The 23,184-nt window shown below is 38.2% G+C and overlaps 1 protein-coding gene across 2 annotated transcripts; it reads left to right on the forward strand.

Moving 5' to 3' along the window:
* Positions 1-2,889: 2,889 nt before the first annotated feature.
* On the forward strand, positions 2,890-22,565 carry podxl (podocalyxin-like). Of its 2 annotated transcripts, none has more exons than XM_044021567.1 (8): positions 2,890-3,193; positions 7,631-7,999; positions 9,143-9,357; positions 9,929-9,952; positions 12,254-12,386; positions 12,461-12,504; positions 13,554-13,673; positions 20,548-22,565. In XM_044021567.1, the coding sequence occupies exons 1-8, from the start codon at positions 3,163-3,165 to the stop codon at positions 20,740-20,742; spliced, it is 1,131 nt and encodes a 376-aa protein (XP_043877502.1). In that variant the 5' UTR covers positions 2,890-3,162; the 3' UTR covers positions 20,743-22,565. The 2 variants fall into 2 exon arrangements, with proteins under 2 accessions (XP_043877502.1, XP_043877503.1); XM_044021568.1 differs by having other exon boundaries at positions 9,149-9,357.
* The last annotated feature ends 619 nt before the right edge of the window (positions 22,566-23,184 follow it).

Raw genomic sequence — 23,184 nt, forward strand, 5'->3', positions numbered from 1 at the left:
AATTTTACTTGATTTTGAAACAAAATCTTAAATCTTAAAAAAAATGTGCTTTTACCTGAAACAATTTTACGAATACCAAAACAAATGAACAAAACTTGAAACAAATTAAAATTTTCCGAAACATTTTTACAAATGCCAAAACAAATTAACAAAAGTTAAAACAAATTTAAATTTTCCAAAACAAATTAACTGCAAAACACTTTTACAAATCCTGAAACAAATTTATAAATGCCACAGTCCTTACGGAAAGAGAATGTCCCAAATACTGTGAGTGGCCCGGAATCATACCGTGCCGTAAGAATGGATTCTTGTGACCGAGTGAGGTTTTGTCATGGATGTATTATAATAACTGGATACAGCACCGCCCCTTTGGCTCTGTTCATTCCTATGGAGTTTCTCACACAGTGCATATGTCAAAAAAGATGTGCAGACTCATGATCGTATTATTGAGCTCGCCAGACCATGTGACCAACACGCAATGCATTTTGGGGGGTAAAGGCAAAATGCTGTTAGTCTGGGTATTTACTTCTTTGTTTAGCTGCTGGAACAATAACAATGTATTAAAAGTAGATTTATAACTCCAGATTATTTAACTCTAATTTATATTTTCATCACATTTATCAGTAACTTTATGAACAGATAGTGACGATAAGACATCAGTGGTGAAATGAGCGCAGGTCTCACACGGTCACTGCTCCTCTGTCCACTGTCATCTGCCCCGTGTTCATGATGTCAGTATGAATCTAATACATACTTACACGACAGTAAGTTAAAAAATCCTCATGAGCGACGAATAAATAACAAAAACCTGTTTTGTCGTAATATTTTAAAAAATGTAAAAGAGAACCCCTCATTGCCTTCATTTATTCACAGTAGCGCCGTTCCCAAGATGCCACATGAATGTGCTTTGCTGTGTTCGTACACCGCTGTGACGTCACTCTATGATTTTTTATGGGCTTTTATAGCCTTTGTGAAATTCCATGAATTAAAAATATAGAAAATAAAGATTTATACATGCTCATGTCTCGAGGTGTATTGCTGTTACATATTACTGTAACAAAGAAGTAAACAGCTTACAGGCTACCGGCATTTTTGCCTTTACCCCCCAGAATGCATTGCGTGTTGGTCACATGGTCTGGCGAGCTCAATAATATGATCATGAGTCTGCACAACTTGTTTGACATATGCGCTGTGTGAGAAACTCCATAGGAATGAACAGAGCCAAAGGGGCGGTGCTCTACCCAGTTTTTATAATACATCCATGACAAAACCTCACTCGATCACAAGAATCCATTCTTAGGACACAAATAAATCACCAATGGTATCACTTCTGGGTCACTGGCAGCAATTGGGACATTCCCTTTCTGTAAGGACTGTGGCTTTTGGAAATTTGTTTTGGAGAGGAAAATCTAAATTTGTTTTAGAAAATGTAAAGTTTTGTTCATTTGTTTTGGTATTTGTAAAAGTATTTTACATTCTGTAAATTTGTTATGGAAATGCATGAAAAGTGTTTTGCAAATTGACAAATTGGAAAATGTTTCGAGTTTTGTCAATTTGTTTCTATATTTGTAAATTTGCTTCAAGTTTTGTAATACTGGTTTGCACTTCCAGGCCACCGTACTAAACACAAACTCTATTTATCTGTTCCAATTATTATTGTTACTTTATTTACCATAAATATATATGTCCTGCTGCCACATAGCTGTGCACTATTGTCACTGGTAGATGAATAACCATGGTCTGGTAGCTCTGTAATCACATCATCTGCATCGATGTGAGATGTGTAAACTGGGAGTCTGCTCTGTCAGTGATGCTGTCATCAGATAAAGAAATTTCATGACATTAATCCTCTTCAGGTCGTCCTTTTGGTTCTCACTTGTCGGTGAATGAAACCATCCCAGTTCAATGTTTTGGAAAGTCTTTTCTCCTGCATACTGTCTTTGACTTGCCACACCTTCACCTTGCTAGTTATAGAGGATTACTTTTTTCTTTGATTTCAGTAAAAGAATCTCTTTATCCATGCTGCACTTTGTTTGTCGACTGAATATATCCCATCATATGGAATCATATATATATATGTATTTGTACATCATCATATATCTGCCTATTTGCTCATTCGTCATGACAGACAGCATTGCCTTGTCAAATTCATGTTAACATTAGCTAATATCCCTGTATTTGTCTCTTTGCATTCACGCTATCTTCTCCTATGGGACATATATGGCGCACATGTACTCCCAAACTGGCTGCTGAAATGAATCCGGAAGTTCCACTGACCTCGCAAAACTATCTCGGATCCTGATTTTTGGTGGTTTTTTTTCCTTCCTTTCTTTCTTTCTGTCTTTTTTTTAACCACATGTCCTCTCAATTTTTATCCCATTTTTTGTCAGGGGCTCTGTACAAACTTTCTCTAAAAACTAATTGAAACCAATTTTTAAAACCAACAAGTCAAAACTAAATAAATTGTAAAACTAATGAACAATCTAAAACTATTATAACCTTGTAGCCTACTGGCACTTATTTTTTTCCCCTCTTCACACAACTGCTGAAAAATAAAAAGCAATCCTGTGTCACAACAACGTTAAGGTCTGAGTTTAAAACAGTTAACAACACAGAAATGTTGTAGATGAAGACATGCTGACAGTGTATGAATATATATAAATAAACAGATATTTCCCGTGATCAAACACCACAGTGCTGATGTGATCACTCCGTGTCCTTCACTGATGGACTATTTTAGGAAAAATCAAACACATTGTTTCAGAACTTCCTTGTTATTTTAACCGAGGGCCCAGTGCTACGGTGCTGATCAGCCTGGGTGACAAGTGCTGCTGGAGAGAGAGAGAGAGAGAGAGAGAGAGAGGGGAGGAGAGAGTGAGGGAGAGAGAGAGAGAAACAACGGGGCAGCCTAGGAAACATTAGAAACACTCTTCTTCCAAATCCGCGACTCAGTCCAGAGGGAGAGAAAGGGACCGAACAAAAGCATTCTTTGCTTTCATTTTAAAAGAAGAACGAAATAACAACACGCTTGTCAGGGAGCCATTTGCTCAACTCAAGCAGAAAGAGCTGAGAGGACGGTTCATCATCTGTTCTCCACCACCAAGTAAAAGATTGCGTGAATGTTGCGAGCATCAAGAGGAATCCAACAAAAACAGCACGACAATGAGGATCGCGTGGCTGCTGCTTTCACTCAGTGAGTCCCCTTTTTACTTTTAATAAATAACTGCACGAAACTTCTCCGTTTTGAGTCAAGGGAAAATGACAAAACTTGATGAAGGCATCAATGTGATATTTGAATTTCTTGTTTACCAGTCCTTATCTTGGGAGATAGATTGTGTTTTTGCTTCAGCAGCATCAGCGGCGTAATGCAGCGCTAGGTGCCCAAAGGAGAATAATGTGACTCTAATAAAGTTCACGTATCTGCAATACACACACACACACACACACTCACACACAGGTATTCATATACTGTAAGTCTTACTATGTAAGGCGCTGTACAAATATATATATATATATTATTTTACTGTGTCTAATTTAATTATAACAACAACAACAAAAACAATGCTTTTTGTCCACAGATGAGGCATCTTTGTCTTTGTCTTCACAGGTTAGTTACAATCACAACACAATAAACTCAGTAAATTAAGGGGAAAGAAACATACACAACAGAGATAATGAAGATGGTTTCATTGTCAATGGTGTTCACAAATTTCAGCTCTGCCTGAGATGTACATGCTCTGTTGGCCCCCAGTGTTGAAAACCAGCTTATAATGGTTGTCACTGAAAACATGTCTGCCAACACAGGAAAAAAAACAGCCCACCTGATTATATCTATGCCGTTTAAGTTTACTGTACGTGTTAGACAACTTTTCTTGGCTGGAAAAGGAAAGTTTGTATAACTAATTCTCTCACATCGAAATCCATAGAGAAAAGATTTTCATTTGAATTTAGTGATGGAGAAAGTAGTGGATCAACAACTTCTGTATGCTGTGAATGTAAATTGAATAATTTTCTTTATGGACTATGGTGAAGAGGAGTAGGCAGTTTGCATAGTGAAAGTCGCAAACATCCACCAACACTTTATCCTCCACATGAGGGGGCGCTGTGCTAATCTCAGCTGATTTAGGGCGGAAGGCGGGGTAAATCGGAAACACATTGTTAAGATATTGTAGACTGTAGGTATACTGTAAGTGTATGGAGGACGGAAAGTGCCAAAATTAAATAATTAAATTCACCATTAAATAATTACTTAAATGTGTCATTAATTAATTAAATGTGTTATTAATCAAGTAAATACATAAATACACCATTAAATAATTGATTAAATGTGTCATTAATTCATTAAAATACCAATTCATTTTATGTAAAAAAAAACAAACATATATAATTATAATATTTCACGATTTAATAAATTTTTTCATGGTCCATTGCAGTGCATCATTAATTTATTTTATTTGTCAAACTCACCCATCAAAGCCAGTGGGGGCGGGGCTAATGCTGACCTAGTCTGATTCATAGCTTTGGTCTGAAATAGCATGCCTGGAGAAAGCCATGTATCCCAGAATTCATTTCGCCGGAACATAGCAGCAGAGAAAACAAATCTAAACCTGAAATAAATATTTTTCTGTGTCCCAGAACGCAGTTTTAAGATCATTTGAGGCGAGAAATTTGTCATTTTGAATTAAAAAATTGGTTTTAAAGAATTTGTTTGTATATTCAGATATGACGTATTTCTAGTTTGGCAGAGATGTTGTCGGATGTGATCAGCTCAGCCTCTGTGGACGCAGAGCAGCGTTACCTCGGACTGTCCTCATGAAATGATCCACTGGCTCAGACGTCTCTGTCATTAGATGCTTGGTGTGATCGATAGATTTGTTGTTGACGTGTTATTTTGTATTAATGTAAACGTTTTAACTTGACAGTTTGTATATTATTAATGTTTCCACATGGTACTATATTTTTCTAGAAATAAATTAATACATTAAGTTAAATATTTAAAATGAGAAAATAATATATATGAATTTATTTTATATTATATTATTTTATAAGTATTTTATATGTTCATTTATCATCACTCTGTGATGAGGCTTAAGCTCTTGGCACCAACCGCCATTCAAACAGTAGAACAAGCAAGTAGCTGCTGTTCCAATTGAAGAGATCGTCAAGTACTCCCATACTTAGCGAATATGTACTCCAGTAGTATTTCTCAAGTATGTTCTTCCCAAGTACTTGGGTATTGAGAAAGGGCCATTGATTTTTTGTGGTTGTAAATAAAGTTTTGTTTGATGGACACCAACGTAGAGGTAAATAGTGCCACCCAGAGTATAGGAACGTGTTCACTAGCTCTGCATCAATCCATTATCTGGAATCGATTTGCCTTGACTTGATGTACAGGGTCACTAATCAGGTGCTAGAAACAATAAGTAATAAGAATATAAGTCAGCCTTCTGTTGACTTAAGTCAGCCTCAGACCTGTTTTTCCTTGTGTCTCCAATGGCAGTTGGGCTTTCAGGGAAGGAGAAGTTGGAGTGGTGAACTTGAACTGTCCCTTGAACAAAAGCAAATGTATAGCTATTGTATTTGGTATGAACAACTTCCTGAAGATGTTTTTGTCTACTGTAGCTTCTTCTTGCAAACAGTTGAAAATCTTCAAAAAGAGGTTGAACAATTTCACACGCATCTGGCCTGGCGTTTTGTTTTTGTGAATTTTATAAACTGCTGGAGTTCAGGGTCTCGATTGTGAATCAAATATTGATTTAAACGACATTACGATCTTGAGGGGAAAAACAGTATAAAACTACATTTTATCTTTTTCCGCTTATTTTTGTAAATGCTTAGTTTTTATTTTAGTTTCGTATTAGTTTTAGTTTTGTAATATGAAGCATTAGCAATGGAATTTGCTAAAGTTTTATATGGTTATATATAACCAATCAGAATGCAAGTTGGTAATGATGTGACACTGAAAATATGTAAAGCATATAACTGGGACTGTTTATAATCAAACAGAACATTCCTTATTTTATCAAACTGTCTGTTTCTTCTCATGAAGCCTGTTTGAAGCCTGTTTTCTTTTCCTGGTCCTGGTCTTTTTTTTGATAATTTGTCTTGCATAATTGTGTTATGCTTAATGTTCCCCTCAGTGATTTGCAAATGTGTATCTTCACATTGCTGTTCATGTGCAAAGATCAGAATCACACTTTTTTTCAAATACAGCTTAAACTCATAGGACTGACACACCCTGTATCACATCCAGATGTAATGGAAGTTGGCATTACATTTCATTACATGTCATTTAACAGACACTTTCATCCAAAGCGACTTACAATGGAAACGAGTACAATCAGCCAGGGGTGGAATTGAACTCTCAACCATGATGTCTTTCACACACAGGGTACCGGTCTTAACCACTGAGCCACTCCACCCCATGTGGATGCTCTGAGGAAACTCAGAAGAACCTCTGCTTTCCGTAAAGCTGAGTGTTTTCATTATTGTTCGATCATGCAGATTAAAGGACTGTAACCTCCCACTCCCTCTCTACACCCTGCATACCATGCTTCAAGTATCCATTAATTATGCCCGTGACTGGTACCATCATGGTCTTTGCTCTTCTTCTCTGTGTTTTCATTCCTCAGCTCGTGTTATCTTTTCCTATACGTCATCATTTTGTGTGAACTCCCCTCATGCCTCAGCCTCTGAGGTGTGTGTGTGTGTGGTGTGTGTGTGTGTGTGCGTGCTCAGTTACAGTACTCCCTTGCAGATAGCTGCTGACACATACTTACTTACTTGTTTAGAGTCTACTTGGTATGGACTAGTTACAAGTTGGTCCCTTGTATGATCCTGGCCATAGATTAATCCAAATATTCAAATTTGATTACCTGATCAAACTCAGACATGAGGAAAAGGACCTCAGATCATACCAGCATCTTGGTATTGCTTCATCTTTTGTTGTGGAATTCAACCACACTGCTTCATCTTTTCTCTTCCTGGATTAATAGTGGGCAGGACAGGATGCCACACAATAACTTGGAAACACCACACCCATGGTTGCTGCCTATATCCAGTGTTCAACAATCCCTGACTTCCCTGAGAGAAAACAATAGTCTCACCCCCATGCTGCTTTCTGCTGCCTCTACACACCTAAATCACATCCACACATATCCACTGATGATGATTAGCATGTGTTTGGATGACCCTTGGGAGACAAATTCATCAAATAGTTGGTGTAATGGTTAGCACTCTTGCCTTGCAGCAAGAAGACCTGGGTTCAAGGCCTTCCTGCATGGAGTTTGCATGTTCTCCCTGTCTGTGTGTGGGATTTCTCTGTGTAGTATTCCCATATTTATTCTATGCAATTATGTCATTTGCTTTCTACCATACACAAATAAAAATGTCACTGAACTTTTTCTGTGTAATACTAACAATTACTAAAAACACACACAAAAGCAGGTTTTGCACAGGCAAGGGACTAGTTTTAATAAATAATAGGGAGATTGAACAGTTATTTTTGGAAATTTTAATTTGATTCTGAGAAATGTTCAAAGGCTACTGAGAAACAAAAATGTAGTCAGAGATTGGGCTATTTGTATGTAGCAGTATGCTGTAAGTAATCGGTCATGTTTCTCCTCTGCAGGCTCCCTGTTTCACTGTTCAGATTCCACTTCTGAGAGTCCATCTACTACTGAAGATGGACGCTGGAACACTGCAAATACAACTGCTGTAACAAATGCAACTGTAGTGCCCCCCAGTTATGTCCAAACACAACCACAATCATCCCTTACAAACAACCCATCATCAACTCATGAAAACAACAATTTTGCTCCTACCTTTAGCACCCCCAAAGCTACAATATTAGCTACAACAGCTGCAACTGCTACAACATTAATAATAGCCACAACGAATGGCAGTGGTAACTTGTTACAGACAGACGTCTCACCATATGCCACAGTAGGACAACAGCCCACGACTCACCCCACCACTGCTTCTGAGATCAGCAAAGCAGGTATGTTTTCCTGTGAATTCCCAATATACCAGCGTAACTCACTGATAAACCTGAAAGGGTCTCTACAGTTGAGGTTTTCAGTTCAGTCATGTAAAATCACATAATTAATGTATAGTTAACATCATGGAATTCAGATGCTATTGTATAATAACAGCTTTGAGTTAAACATAGACACACTTTACTCTCCTGTGAAGTACAGTTGAATGTACATGCAACTTACACAGTATATGCACTTAATTTTAACAAAATTTAACAGCCAAAGTAAACCACAATCAGGGCCATTAAAGGTACACTGAAGAAAATCATTTATTGTGTGTAAACTCATATTATTGTGGTGCTGGTCTTTTACTCACAGTGAGGACTGTTATAGTGGTAGTTGTACATAATAAATTGTGAGTGTATTTTAGTCTTTGCCCCACTACCTGTTGTTTGATTAATGAACAGGTTGGTTTGTTAGTCTTGACAGACAGACAGCCAGTGCACAGTACAGACATGATAGTCAATTTTAGTTCTGGATCTGTCATGTTGGCTGTACTGTACTTTTATATCCGTGAATTACAATTAGTTTTATTTACACACACACACACCAATTAGTGGTAGGGACTTTGACCTCTGCATTTAAGCCATCCTTTTTACAAACCAGTAGTGAACACACAGGCGCAGTGGGTATGACTTATCTGCACCAATGCAAGCAATGGGCCCATTACTTTGACCTGTCATGGGATTTGTGTGCATGTATTAACACTAATTTATACTGCAAAGGTCTGTGATCAGGGAAACTCAGTGACCTCTCGTTTGTAATAAAAAACAGAAATAAAGGCTGTCTTGGTTTGTTCTCTTTTATATAAGCAGGGGTGCTGCTCACAGGTTCATGTACTGGCTATATTGGCTCGACCCCACCCACTCCCATTAAAGGATATGTATGAATGTGTGCTGTATGAATGTGTGAGTGAATGTGAATGGGTGAATGGCCAAACTGTTGTGTAAAGCAGCTTTGAGTGGTCATCAAGACTAGAAAAGGACTATATGAATACAGACCATTTACAGCTTTAAAACAATGCAGCTGTCAGTGTTGTTTTCACGAGGGCTGCACGATTATTTGTGAACATCATATTTATTGTTGTTGTGTTATTTCTGTTTGAGATACAGAGAAAACAACTATGCCTGTGACAAGTAACGGGAGGGGAACATCAGGGGCCACACAGCCGGCTGGGAAGTCCGAGACCACCAACATCCACCCCACTCTAACCACAAGAGGGTCTCTTGCATCTGAAAACACAAGCACAAGTGGAAGCACATCCCAGCAAACCACCATCTCCATGGCCATTACCACAGAGCATCAGCAAAAGAGATTTCATGTAGGATTCTGGGGCCTAATTTTAAAAAGAACTGTACATAGGTACACATGAAATGTTGACATGCATATGAAATCCAGGCGCTTACACACACACACAAATATTGTAATTTATAATATTCTGGTATGGTATTCTGATTTATAAAACCCACACCAGCTTCCCTTTATAAATCACAATGAACTCACAAAGCAACGCAGTTTTAATAATGACAGATTAATATTCATTGACAGAATGTGGCAGATGCTGTAAATCCAGAAGGTCAATAGTTCTGCTCCACAACAGATCACACTTAATTTCCACTCCTCTGCACACTGAGGGTTAGGGAAATCATTTCAAGGAAATGGTTTGAGGGGCGAGACGTTTGTTTTTCTTAATGTGTTGTGTTGTGATATTTGCAGCACAGTGTGGGTTTTTTTTTACTTTGGTGTGGGAGAGGCAGTTTCAGTTTCCAATAACAAGACTAACAGTAAGATTAAAAAGATTAAAGTAGCAAAAGCTTAACATTTGTTTTTCCTTTTATCCAGGGTGGCAGACACATGGACTGACATTTCTTTTTTTTGTCATTTTTCTACAGTATTCTCTAAACAACAAACTGGAGGTAAGGGTTTCCTTTTTGGTTTTGATTAAAGTTTATATTTACATAAACAGTACCTGTATATGGTGGATCAGACATGCTGATTTAGTAACAGTTCACTAGCACATGGTTTTAGAACGTGTGACGTTTATATCAGTTCCCAGTGCATGTCCTGATTTGAAGTAAATTTTAGAGTATGTGATACATTTAATATATTTTGATGATCCTCCCTCAAGCTGGTTCAGATGTAGAATTAATTTTGGCACATTTGTTTTTGTTTGTTATTGCTTGGTCAGGGACGATCTAAGCAAAACCTAAATAGAGACACGCATGTCCAAAGCATGACAGAAACAAAAGCAGTCATGACAGCTAATGCCAGTAAACACCATGACTATATTAGCTGGTCACCAATAAAAACAGACATATGACATAATGTATGCATTAAGTTACTTCCAATTCAAGGGGGAGCAGGGCTAGCTCAGAGTCATTTTTTGACAATTTTGGAGTTCTCTTTGCCTAAACAAACAAACCAATATTAACCGTGTCTTATTGCCCTACTTGTCTAAGGTCGTTTAAGCCAAAGAATGAGCTATTTTGTAAGTAAATCCACAGTCTAGATCACAGAGTTTAGATGCTAGATGCTTTGACCTACAGTCATAACCAAGTTGCTTGTGGGTACCTGTGGGTTTGTTGATGTGGAACTTGGCAAATCATAATTACAACATACACATGATATACATGACATCCTAAACTCAGAGAATGAACAAAAAAATAGGTTGGCACAAGTTAATGAGTCATGTTTGAGCCGCAAAAACATTAAAAGTGAGTGGCTGTCAAGTCTTAAAACGTACCAGTCAAAATACAGAACATTTACTTGGTGGACTAATAGTGAGAGAAAACTCCTATTTAACAGAATGAAGCATCCACTCAGATAGAATCAGCCACTATGTATTAAGGATAACTGCTTATGTTTGTAAACAGAGTTTAAATATTTTATTGTTTTTCTTAGTTGGTGAATTTCTCTTATCATTCCTGACATTTGCAAAGCAGTATGTGTATTTCTCAAAACTATCAGCAGCACATTAATCACATGCTCAAATTCGTAGTTTGTCTCTCAAAATTAAATATTTAAAAGTAGGCAGAGTATTTTTATTATTGCTTAAAAAGATTGCTACTGCCTACATTGCAAAAAAGCATAAAAAATTAAAGAGTCTAAAGGGGAGTTGGACAAAAAAATACAATAAAACACTTAAATATCTGCAATCACATAAGCAAGTGTGTATATAAATTAAACTCAACAATCAGCTACACACCCTGGTGACTTTATTTGGTAAGTATCAGGACTGGCTTGAACCACTCTGATCGCTCTTTTCTGAACAAGGCATTTTCTCTGAGACAAGTGCTGCTCAATGGATTTTCTCTTGGTTATTATAGACAATGCTCTGTAAACTTTAGAGACGGTTGTGGGTGAAAATTCCAGTTGATCAGCATTTTCTGAAATACTCAAACCAGCCGATCATCACTCAAATCAACTTTCTGACTCATTCTGGTGCTTGTCATTGCATTACATTGAGTTATGAGTAGTGGCTGCTCCAGCTTTGAGTGTCACTGTCATGAGAATGACAAATTGCTTAGTCTTTGTATACAATCAATAAAACAACTTAATTTTGGTGAAAGTCAAGATTCACCAGTGAGCAATACATCAATATCACTCATGACATGGAAAATTAGGATAACAGATTCAACCATTTTGAGTGTGATGACTTCACACAATTAACTAATGAGTATAATACTTTTTGATCCACATAATATAAGCAGTAATGACGTATTGTTTGAGCATTAAAGTCATCATTTTAGACAAGTACCTGTCACCTCATGTGGGTTATATGGGTAGGTATAGAACACAGGCTGTGATTCCAGCAACGGTAAGAAGTGAAGTCAGCTGAAAAGGATTTTGGTCAATGGGTGGAGAGGGTATCATGCTGGGGAGCCCTTCCTGCCTTTTACTCATTTCCTTCATTTCCACACCTATTTCATTTACCCACACAGTTAGAGTGCAGTAGCAGCTGTGCACTCTGTAACAGATCAGAAATAATTCTTGCATCACTGCACAGGAAGATATTATCTCATCTATCACCGCTGTCCTTCCTCTGCCTGCTTTCTAACTATATTTACAATTCGCTACATTTACATACTGCTAATTTTGTGGCTGATCACTGTAGCTGAGGTTTGTTGATGGCATTTCAGCTCATTTGTCTTTTAGGCTATGTACTATAGCATAGCATTAATATGTAGATTTTTACAGATGTGTAATTATACCCTCAGACAGAGAAAGACAAGGTGCTGGTGGAGGTGTGCAAGCTACTGATGGCAAATTTGCAAGATGGAAACTGTACACTGATATGGAAACACCAAAATGGCAAAGTACAGTTTGAAAGTGTGGATATAAATGGAAAAGGTATAGCACCCTTCCTCATTGCTTAAGTCATATTTGTCTGGTTAAAAAAACTAATTATTTGAAATTTTTTGCAGTGAAACCCAGCCTCGCAACCCAGTATTATGAGGAAATGTCCAAGGTAAGGACTACATATGGCTACATGTATGCAGTTTCAAATTTTGCATTTTAATTCCTTTGCACTTTAAAAGCAGCACACTAAAGCTTAGTTCATGCTACACAACTTTCAGCTTGATATGCCAGATTGCCTGTAATCAGCATGTGATCCCCATTGTGGAAATGAGACTGGGGTCTGCAATGACTCCAGCCACCCCAGCCAATCACAGACCCTGACAGGGTGATGGGGTCTGTAGCAACCAATAATGTAATAACGGCCAATAACGTAATAATTTAAATGTAATAAAACCAATAACATAATACAAAAATTGCCAATAATGTAATAACTTATTACGTTATTGTCTGGTTATTATGTTATTGGCCTTGCATTTAAAAAATCCTTTGATAATGTAATAACTGAGACAATAATGTAATAACTGAGGTATCACTTTATTTTATTTTCAATTTCTGGAGAGAAAGTATCACAATAATAATAATTAATAATTAATATTGCATCTTGCAACAGATGCTTAAATATCCAACCTTATAGATACCCCTCCACCCTCAAACCCTCCTCCACAGGAGGCCTAAAGGAGCAATTAAGAGTTGGATTTATATGTCACTCTTAGAGTTCCATTATAGTACTCCTCGTATCCAACTCTGTGACCATACAGACGCTTTGATGGGGTAGTGCAGTTTTCAGTATGGTATTGCAATTCACCATTTTATTACATTTAAATTATTGCTACAGGTTGCTACAGGGTCCGAAACCTCAAGGAGAAATAGAACAGAGCAACATCAGAGAGAAGAATAAACAGACATGACAGAAATCACAGACAGCACTGGTACAATAAACATTAAGTAGTTGACCTGTAGATATGAAACTAAGTTAAAAAATAAACCTGGTTCAGGCATGATTGTGTCAATTGTGAAGCTATATCAGTCAGAAGCTTCATGTCATGTGTGATTCTGTCATTGTTCAGTCATTTTGTTTGACTCCAAAGACTCTCAAAATTACTCTAAAAATTGCGTGAATATGGCTGACAGTGTTTTTCTTGTATTTTCTTCTCAAAGAGGCCAGCAGATAACAAAACCCTAATTGCCATCCTGGCCTCCTGTGGAGCTCTGCTCATCATGATCGTCATCCTTGCCGTTTGTGCCTCACACCACCGGAGGCCATACAATGAGAATCAGGTTGGTGTTCTTACACTACAAAGTGACAGAGAAGATCATCACATTTTTGCAGTTCTTTCTTTTTGAGGCGTTCCCTTGTTTCCCCCAACATCTCCATACCTGTTTCCAAAAGTCATTGAGGAACTAGACTTTTAATTTACTTAAACTGAAGCGGAAGATGTGAACATGACTACAAGAAGCCTCTTGGATGAGATAAAAATCATCTTCAAGAAATGTACAAGTCCTGATGCACTGCATGTTTAAGTGTCCATGCATTCATTAGTTTTAATATGATACAATATTATTATTATTATTATTCTTAACCAGTCAAATTCAGTAGCAGACTAAGACATGATGACTGACCCTCAATGATCATTGCAACACTGTAAGTCAGTCATCATCTACCACTTTATCCTCCATCAGAGGGTCATCTCAGCCAATCTCAGCTACACTCACGATAGGCAGGGTACACCCTGGACAGTTCGCCAGTCCATCGCAGGGCCACACACAGATAGAGACAAACAACCATTCACTCTCACACCTATGGTCAATTTAGAGTGTCCAATTTAACTACAGTCCCACAGTCCACCTGTTTTTGGACTGTGGGAGGAACCCGGAGAACCCAGAGAAAGCCCATGCACACATGCAAACACCATGCAGAAAGGCCCTTGTTCCAACCGGGGCTCGAACCCAAGTCTTCTCGCTGCAAGGCAGGAGAGCGAACCACTACACCACCGTGTGGCCCCATTGCAACACTGATATATTTTTATTTATTTAAAGTGGGAGGAATTGGGAAGACATTGTCCATGTGTGATATAAAGTCACTGTTCTTAGTCCAAATTGTGAAGCATTACCATGTTTTCATTCTCATCCTGAGCATGTAAGCATGAGGACTGCTGATTCCTTAACCCTTTAAGTCCAAGAGAACCTCTTAGCAAACAGTGTGAAATAATGCAGTTATCACAAAAGAATGTTGCACATCTACTTAAACAGCAGAACATGGGCTACAAGATTATTTAACTATACTCCAGACAGCACTGCTGTGTCAGCCCATTCGCCAGATTTCCGGCTCTATCGCTATGGCACTTTATTCAGAAAGCGCGATGTGTAGCGTGACTACACATCACCCTATCCCGATAGTGTCAAGGAAAAAGTTATTGGAGGTCTGAGCAGTGCAGATTTAGTGTCTTTAATAACAGATTGCTGGACCTTTAGAGCAACACAGAACTACATGACTCTATATGACTTATGATATGATTGTTACATTCATATTGTTAATAAATTATTTAAATTGTACTATAATAAGGTCTTAGTGTGGAACATTGCAAACAAATGATGGACATTTTATCACTCATGGTACCATGTTGACAATCAAAATGGGAATTAAAAAATTGTATTAGTTACCGTGACATAAAATCAATGATCCTAGACTAAACTAGGTAAGTCTAAAAATTGCAGACCCATCTGTGCTAAAAGAGAGAGAAAAAGATCAAAAGCACTCTACATCAGAGAGATAAAAGCCAAGCAAAGAATAACAACAACAGAAATCACTTTGCGAAAAAAAAATTGTCTTCCCTTTTGCCGTGAGAATTTTTTTTCTTCAGTAAATCAATCTATATACAGTCAGACAGATGTCCTCTGTGACACTCAAATCATTTCAGGCATCTCTAATGTAGGACATTAAGACCCTGGGGGAAGCATTACAATCTCTATATACAGCAGCCTGCCCAACACGCCAACATTCTGCTGATTCTGATTAGATGACAGTGCTGTCAATCTTATTTTGGTGAGTATAGCTTCACTCTATTGACTCTAATGATTCGAATGAGGTGTCTTTCACTCAAATCTGTTGCAGAGATACAGGCTTGTTTACACAGATACAGTTAAAGGAATACTTCAACATTGGAAAGATGAATGTCTATTAAACTGGGCAATGGCAAGTGCCTTCTTGGCCGAGAAAAGCACAAAAATGGCATTTTGGCTCATGATGAACTGTGAAATTAATTCAGATTAAAGACAACCACTCCCAGAATGCACTGCACTCACTGCCCCGCGAGAGTCTCGCTGTCTCAAGCAGTGTTGCCAACTTGGCGACTTTCTCGCTAAATCTGGTGACTTTCCAAACCCTCCTGGCGACTTGTTTTGTCAAAAGCGACAAGCGACAAATCTAGCGACTTTTTCTGGTGTTATTGGAGACTTTTGCGGTTGACTGACGTGAAACACGTATCACTCTGCGGTTATTGTGCTCAACGAGCATTCCCAAGCCCGGATAAAGGAGGATGGTTGAACGTAGAGCTCGCAGTGCCACCCCATATAGCCTAACAGTCTATTGATTACATTTGATATTCTAGCATTTAACAATACAGGATAAATTTGGGGCAGCCAATAGCTACTGTCCTTACTGAGGAGTTGGCAACACTGGTCTCAACTTCCAAAGCAGACAGCGCTAGTTGTGTAAACACATAAACCCCTGTGAGGGATTAGTCGGCGAATAAATTACAGACCTGTAAATTACTCAGGTTGTTTTTCTATGGTGCTACATTGTACCGGGATGTGCAGTAAAAACAAGGAAAGGACAAGTAGTAAGTTCCCATCATTTACCGGTCAGAGTTTCAGAGTGGTGCAAGCCTGATGCCTGAAGGCTAAGCTAAGCTAGGCTAAGCTTGTTTGGAGTTTTGGAGAAGACACTTTCCACACATGGAAAAGCTGGAAACTCAGAGGGTTCACGGTCTCCATTTCCAACATGAAGATGTCACTGAGAGGTAAGACTGACACTAATACTCCACTCTATTTCTGCTTACGATGTGCTATAGTTACATTACATTACATGTCATTTAGCAGACGCTTTTATCCAAAGCGACTTACAATGGAATCAAGTACAATTAGCCAGGGGTGGAATCGAACTTGCGACCATGATGTCTTTGGTACACAAGGCAGGGTCTTAACCACTGAGCCACTCCACCCCCAGTGGCAGTAAAGCGACAACGTTGTAATAGTAACGTTTGATAGACAATTATACATACAAAATAGGTAAGTATACTGATAGCTAAGTAAAGCCACCCTGCTTTCGCTTGAGAATAATGTAAGTGAATGTTTTAATGTTATTCATGTTTGTTCAAGAAGTCACAATGTTTTCACACTAACATCTAATGTTATTCATAGCCTATGTAGACAAAATTAGAATGTTCACATCTAACTCAGTTGGTGTATTTTGATGAAAGGTTTATGTTTCCTAGAAAAAAGTTAAATCTTCGTTCGTATTTCATGTGTAATTGTATTCTTTGTCCTTTAGGAGCATGGTTGAATCAAGTCTTGGAGTAAATCTTCACACCACACACCATCCAGTGTCTGCTCCTCTTCCAGACTCCTCCAGCTGTGCCACATGAGATTCGCCACTGTACATATTTCATAGTTTATTTTGTTTGCATATTATGTTAGACATTCTTTTAGATTTGTCTCCTTGTTTGTTTTATGTTAAAATATTTTCCTTTGTGAATAATAAAGCTACATTTTGTTTTATTACCCTGCATTCATGTGTACACCACAGTTCAACAGTAAAGACGAAGGAGGCTAAATAGTTGATGATTTTTACTGATTTTATTGTTTTATTACTATACTACAGAAGTTAGATTTACACAATAAAAATTATGCAGTTGTCATCAGTAAACAAAGTAGCTCTCATTCTGAAGTGTTTATCAACCGTCTCCTCCAAAATAAATCACTTTTCATCTAATAATGGTAATAATGGAGCAACACTAAGGGCTAGAAAAGAAACCATAACAATATGAATTTTATTTTTTATTGATACTACTACAATAATAATAATAATAAAAATAACAATAATAAGAAGAAGAAGAAGAAAAAGAAAATTAATATCTGACTTATAGCTCATTGTGAGCATCAACAGTCCCTGACTGACAGATGAGGTTAGACTAGGAATCTCCATGGACTATGATGTTTGCAGATCACATTGTGATCTGTGGTGAGAGCAGAGACCAGGTGGAGGAAAAGCTCGAGAGGTGGAGATATGCTCTAGAAAGGAGAGGAATGAAGGTTAGTCGCAGCAAGACAGAATATATGTGTGTGAATGAGAGGAACCCAAGTGGAACCATGAGGCTACAGGGAGTAGAGATAAAGAAGGTGGAGGATTTGAAGTATTTAGGGTCAACAGTCTAGAGCAGTGGAGATTGTGGGAAAGAGGTGAATAAACGTGTTCAAGCTGGTTGGAATGGGTGGAGAAAAGTGTCAGGGGGTAATGTGTGATAAAAGAGTATCAGCCAGAATGAAAGGAAAGATATACAAGACAGTGGTGAGACCAGCGATGATGTATTGTCTAGAGACAGTGGCACTGAGGAAAAGACAGGAAACAGAGCTGGAGGTAGCAGAGATGCAGATGTTGAGGTTCTCTTTGGGAGTGACGAAGATAGACAGGATCAGGAATGAGTCAATCAGAGGAACAGCACATGTTAGATGTTTTGGAGATAAGGTCAGAGAGGCCAGAGTGAGATGGTTTGGTCATGTACAGAGGAGGGATAGTGAGTATATTGGTAGAAGGATGCTGGGGTTGGAACTGCCAGGCAGGAGGTCTAGAGGAAGACCAAAGAAGGTTTATGGATGTAGTGAAAGAGGACATGAAGTTAGTTTGTGTGAGAGAGAGGGATACAGAGAACAGGATGCATTAACCAGCACTTTTCAAACCACACTCAAGCTATGGTTATTGTCCCCGGCACTTTTATAAACAAAGTGACGCCCTTACATGGTCTTTCCTTGTGAAGTGGGCCCTGACAATTTCAAAAAAGTATTTTTTTTTAATTATTATTAGGGTTCGAGCAACAAGGTTGCAAGAACCCACTTGAAACTGGTTATTATTATTATCATTTTATTTTTTTAATAATGAAATTAATGTGTGTCTGAACATGTCTGAATTCAATTACTTTTTCAGTATGTCATGATTATATTTCCAGAAAGAATATGGTTATTTTTTGTGAAGCTGAGCTGGATTTTCCATAATGTCATTAAACGCATCATAGCTCCATGGACCTGCTCCAGTAGTATTGCTGGCCTTTCGTTGAAGCTGCCATTTCCTATTTGGTTATAACTTTGACTGACGTGTGTCGTCAGCCAATCAAAATTTGATGCATAGTGACAGAACGCCCCAGGCCCAGCGATGTGTCTGGCGCTAGCCCCCGCTGTTGTCATCAACAACGTTTGAACCTTTGGCGGGTTTTGAAGCAAGTTATGGCCACTGCATTAACACCACCTTTCTATCATGTCTCTGATCTCCTTCGTGTGCACTTTTCACGGCGATCATTTGGAGAAAAGAAGGAAATTATTTCAAGAGGAAGACCTACACCAAAGAGGTACATGATTTCCGGTAGTTGGAGCGTTAATGATAAATTGATAACATTTTTTAGAAGTGGTGAGGACAAAACTGTTGATCATAAATAGTGCCGGGGACGTGTTCCCTGCGTAGCTTGGGAACATGTGGAAGCTTGTTATTGTGAAATTGCAGTTGCTGAGTGACGTAACAGAAGATGTGGTGGTTATGATACAGTAGCCTATAGATGTGCAGTGGTGTGTGTGTGCACTATGGTTGTTGCAGATCAACTGTCTCGTGAATATAGTGCATAATAGTGTGTTTTGTATGTGGATGTGTTTGTGCGTGTTTTTTTTACTGAAGACTCTGACTGAAACCCCACGGTTCGCTACTGTATATATATTATTTAATACTCATATTTTTTGGTCCAGAATTATTTTTCGGCCTTCTCTAAAAGGCCCTTAAGGTTCCCCACTGGTGTATGTAACTGCTGAGAAGTTTCAATAAAGAGCATCAACTGTCCTCAACGTCTGCATGCCTTAGTAACTGTAAGTTACACCACTCGGGTTACTACATAACTCTTAACCTATATCACTTATGGGAAGAGTTGCCACTATAAAAATGACAATCTTACCAAAAATCAATTACTTTTTTCAATGATCCCCACTCAATCTCCACCAATTTGGTTGAAATCATTAGACTCTGTCACCACTAAATTCTCTGGAAAAACAAACAAGCACGCATTAGCTTAAAAACCCTCCAAAAAGCAAAAGCCTATGGTGGTCTGGAACTTCCGAACTTCCACAATTACTTTCTTGCAAATAAGCTTCAGTATGTCCAAAAATGGATTAAACCCAAGTCACTGGGGGTAGCGCATGTGGTGGGCTGGGGGCATTGATGGATGTGGGGGGCCTGCTCCCCTATGCTCGGTCTTGGGGGTGTCAGGGGGGCATAGCTGCGGCCCATCATGACACACCTACCTAAAGGTGCGGTCGTGGGTGGTGGACTGCTTGCCCGGGTCGACGATGGGCTTCAGCACTCCTGGATGTTTGGTGGGGCCCCCAATCATCTTGTCTTGGGCTGGTTCCTGATGCCTACAGCAGACAGAGGGTGTGCACAGCAAACTCAGTGACTTAAGTATCAGTACCTCATACACCAACACTTAAAAAACCTCGGCCATCACTTTAATTTCAAATAACGCAATTGTTTAAAGGCATTTGAATAGTTATAAATTACCATTGACAATGAAAGCTGGTCTAGTGACCTAATCTGACAAAAGAAAATTAAAAACCACCGAGTTCTCTCTGCACAACTGACATGACTTTGGTTTACAGTTTAAAATAACATTCCATTTCTCACTCATACATTAACCTTTAACATAGTTGAAAGTTAAAACTTTGTTGATTTTTTTTTTTTTTAAAGTAATAGCCTTTTAAAACTGTCATTTCAAAATAAAAGGACACCATTAAAAGGACAAATAGCTGATTCAGTCTTGGAGATAAATCATATTAGAGATTACATGGGGTGTCAATCATGAATACACATTTTTTCAAGATTTTGTTCTCTTAATCTCTGCAGCAACACCTTACAGAGGAGCTGCACACTGTGGAGAATGGTTACCACGACAACCCTACGCTGGAGGTGATGGAGGTTCAGCCAGAGATGCAGGAGAAGAAGGTTGCGCTAAATGGAGAGTTCAGTGACAGCTGGATTGTCCCCATTGACAACCTGATCAAAGAGGACATACCTGATGAGGAGGACACCCATCTGTAGGCTGGGAGAGGCAAAGAAGGGAAGGAGACGGTGACATGACCTGGCCCAAACAAATAAAATAATTCTCACTCCCTGCACACACAGATCTTTCACTCCTGGCCCAGGGATTATGTCCCTTTAGCTACAGAGGACCCTGCTACATTTACCTGCATTAAGTAGAGTAACCAAGCTACCATATTAATGCAGTTTTTCTGTACATTCAGTATCCTCCAGAAGACAACTTTTCTGCGTAATTTATAACATTTTTGTTACTCAGAAAATCCAGACCTACAGTCCTACACTGCAAATGGTATTATGTGTGTCCCTGTACTGATCTAAAAAAAATAAAATAAAACCCTAATTGTTATATTCTACATTAGCTTTTGCATGTGTGGAAGCACAAATATGACATATATGTATATTGCATGCACTGCTGCAGTTCCACAGAAGCTATCCAGCTCAGGATACCCCATACCTGATTCAGAAAATACAAGAATGCAGACTATGCTTGTGGCAGATGAGTTTATGATACTACAACAAATTGTGACTACTTGATATAATCTAAAATGTTGCTAAATGCCCTTTCCAAGAAGAAAACAGACATGCAACATAAAGTATGCAACACGTTTGAGGCTTGAGAGCTCCTGATGGCAGGAAATCCAGACCTGGATTAACCATGGTTTTATCTCTCCTTTAATCCAAAGATTAAGCTTTCTTTCCAGGTAAAGCCAGGATCACATTCACACTGCAAAGGATATTATGAGTGTCCTTGTATTGATCTAAAACAATTAAATGAAGCAGCTCATTACTCACTGTATCTATTGTTGCACTCAAGAGGAGCTTATTATCTTGTAATTGTAACATATACACAGTATAAACATCCTAAATGCTATATGATGGTGAGTGTTCAAATTGGCTTTTCTGATAAACATGGTAAGCAATCCCATTTGATTGCAGCATACTTATATAGAAGGTTTAGCGTTTCCAGTGATACTCATACATTTGTTTCTTTCCACACAAAAAAGCCTTGAGGAAGCAATTAAAAAACCTTTAAGACCTCTAAAGTTGAGGAAAATTATTTCATGTTACAAATGATAGCTTGATCCTTTGCTAAAGTGCAGCTGGAGCAGAGGTTATGAAGTTATTTTACTGTTCACCCTGATTGTCTGACTGATAAGTTTTCATAATCATGTTGGTTATAACTGATGCTATGGAAGTGATGCCAAAGCTGCTAAAATTATACTCAGGTTTTAATAATGAGGAATTATTCAACGCCACAGGTGTTTTCTTGGGCTAATAATATTTTTTTTATAGTTTTTACTTGCTTTACAAGGTGCAAAGCAGGGAAGCTGTATTAGAGCAGACAAAAGTATCTCTCTGAAATGCACTACACTGACATTTATATAATAGTGGAAGGCAATTACAAAATAGTTGATCAGTAATGCCATAAAAATGCAGCCTACTGTACCCTAAGTGTTGCTGATAATGGCATTAAAACACCATTCTTTCTTTTGAGTTCTCTCTATATATGCATATATTATGTGTGTGAGTGTAAATGTATGTGTATGTAATGTATTTCATACAAATTAAGTAAATCCACAACTGGCACTCCTATCCACCTTTTTCTTGTGTGTATTTGCATGTCTGCACTCTTCAGTTATTATATAGCCCGCCACCCCCCCACCACCTTTTTTTTTTAACCCAAAGTACTTTTACCAGTATTTGATATATTTGTGGTTTGTTTGCTGCTAAAGGCAAACAGCAGGGGTCTGACACACTGAAGCTGTAAATTGTCAACCGCCATGGCGGTCATCTGCAAATAAAGAAAGTATCTTTCCACTTGGTACCTTGGTCTTGGTTCAGTTTTCTTATTCTACATAACAGTTGGTGTACAGTACATGGTCACTGGAGGGCAAACACACCACTGAGGGAGCGGTTTAAAAAACCCTGAACAAAATACAGTCTTTATTCATTATATACATTACATACAATACAATACTACAAGGCTTTCTACAAATTTACTGAATAGTATACAAGCTTAAAAACCAGAGTACCACTCAGGAGTCAGGATTAGGACAAAAATGGAAAATTATACAAAATTACTAATTCATAAAGTAAAGTTTGGTGTGGAGGAGCTTTACCATAAAACGCAAGAGAATTGTACCAAGTAGTTCAAAGTATCTTTTTTCAAACAGTGTTCTGGCATCAAGCATGATGAGCCAAATAAATGTCCACATACCAATTATCCCTCACATTTCACATCATAAAGACATCTTTTTTAAATTTGGTGTCTTTTTATTAAAAAATAATCTCATCTCTTAATTGGAGCAGCAAAACATAATTTATAAGTTATATTAACTATAGAGGATGTTTTATTTTGGGACAGAACCATCTCATCTTGGTGTTTACATAACACCAGCACTACTTAAAGTGATGGTGATACTACACAACAAGAGTCATTGT

Source organism: Solea senegalensis, linkage group LG3, assembly GCF_019176455.1.
Source record: "Solea senegalensis isolate Sse05_10M linkage group LG3, IFAPA_SoseM_1, whole genome shotgun sequence".
Taxonomy (NCBI): domain Eukaryota; kingdom Metazoa; phylum Chordata; class Actinopteri; order Pleuronectiformes; family Soleidae; genus Solea; species Solea senegalensis.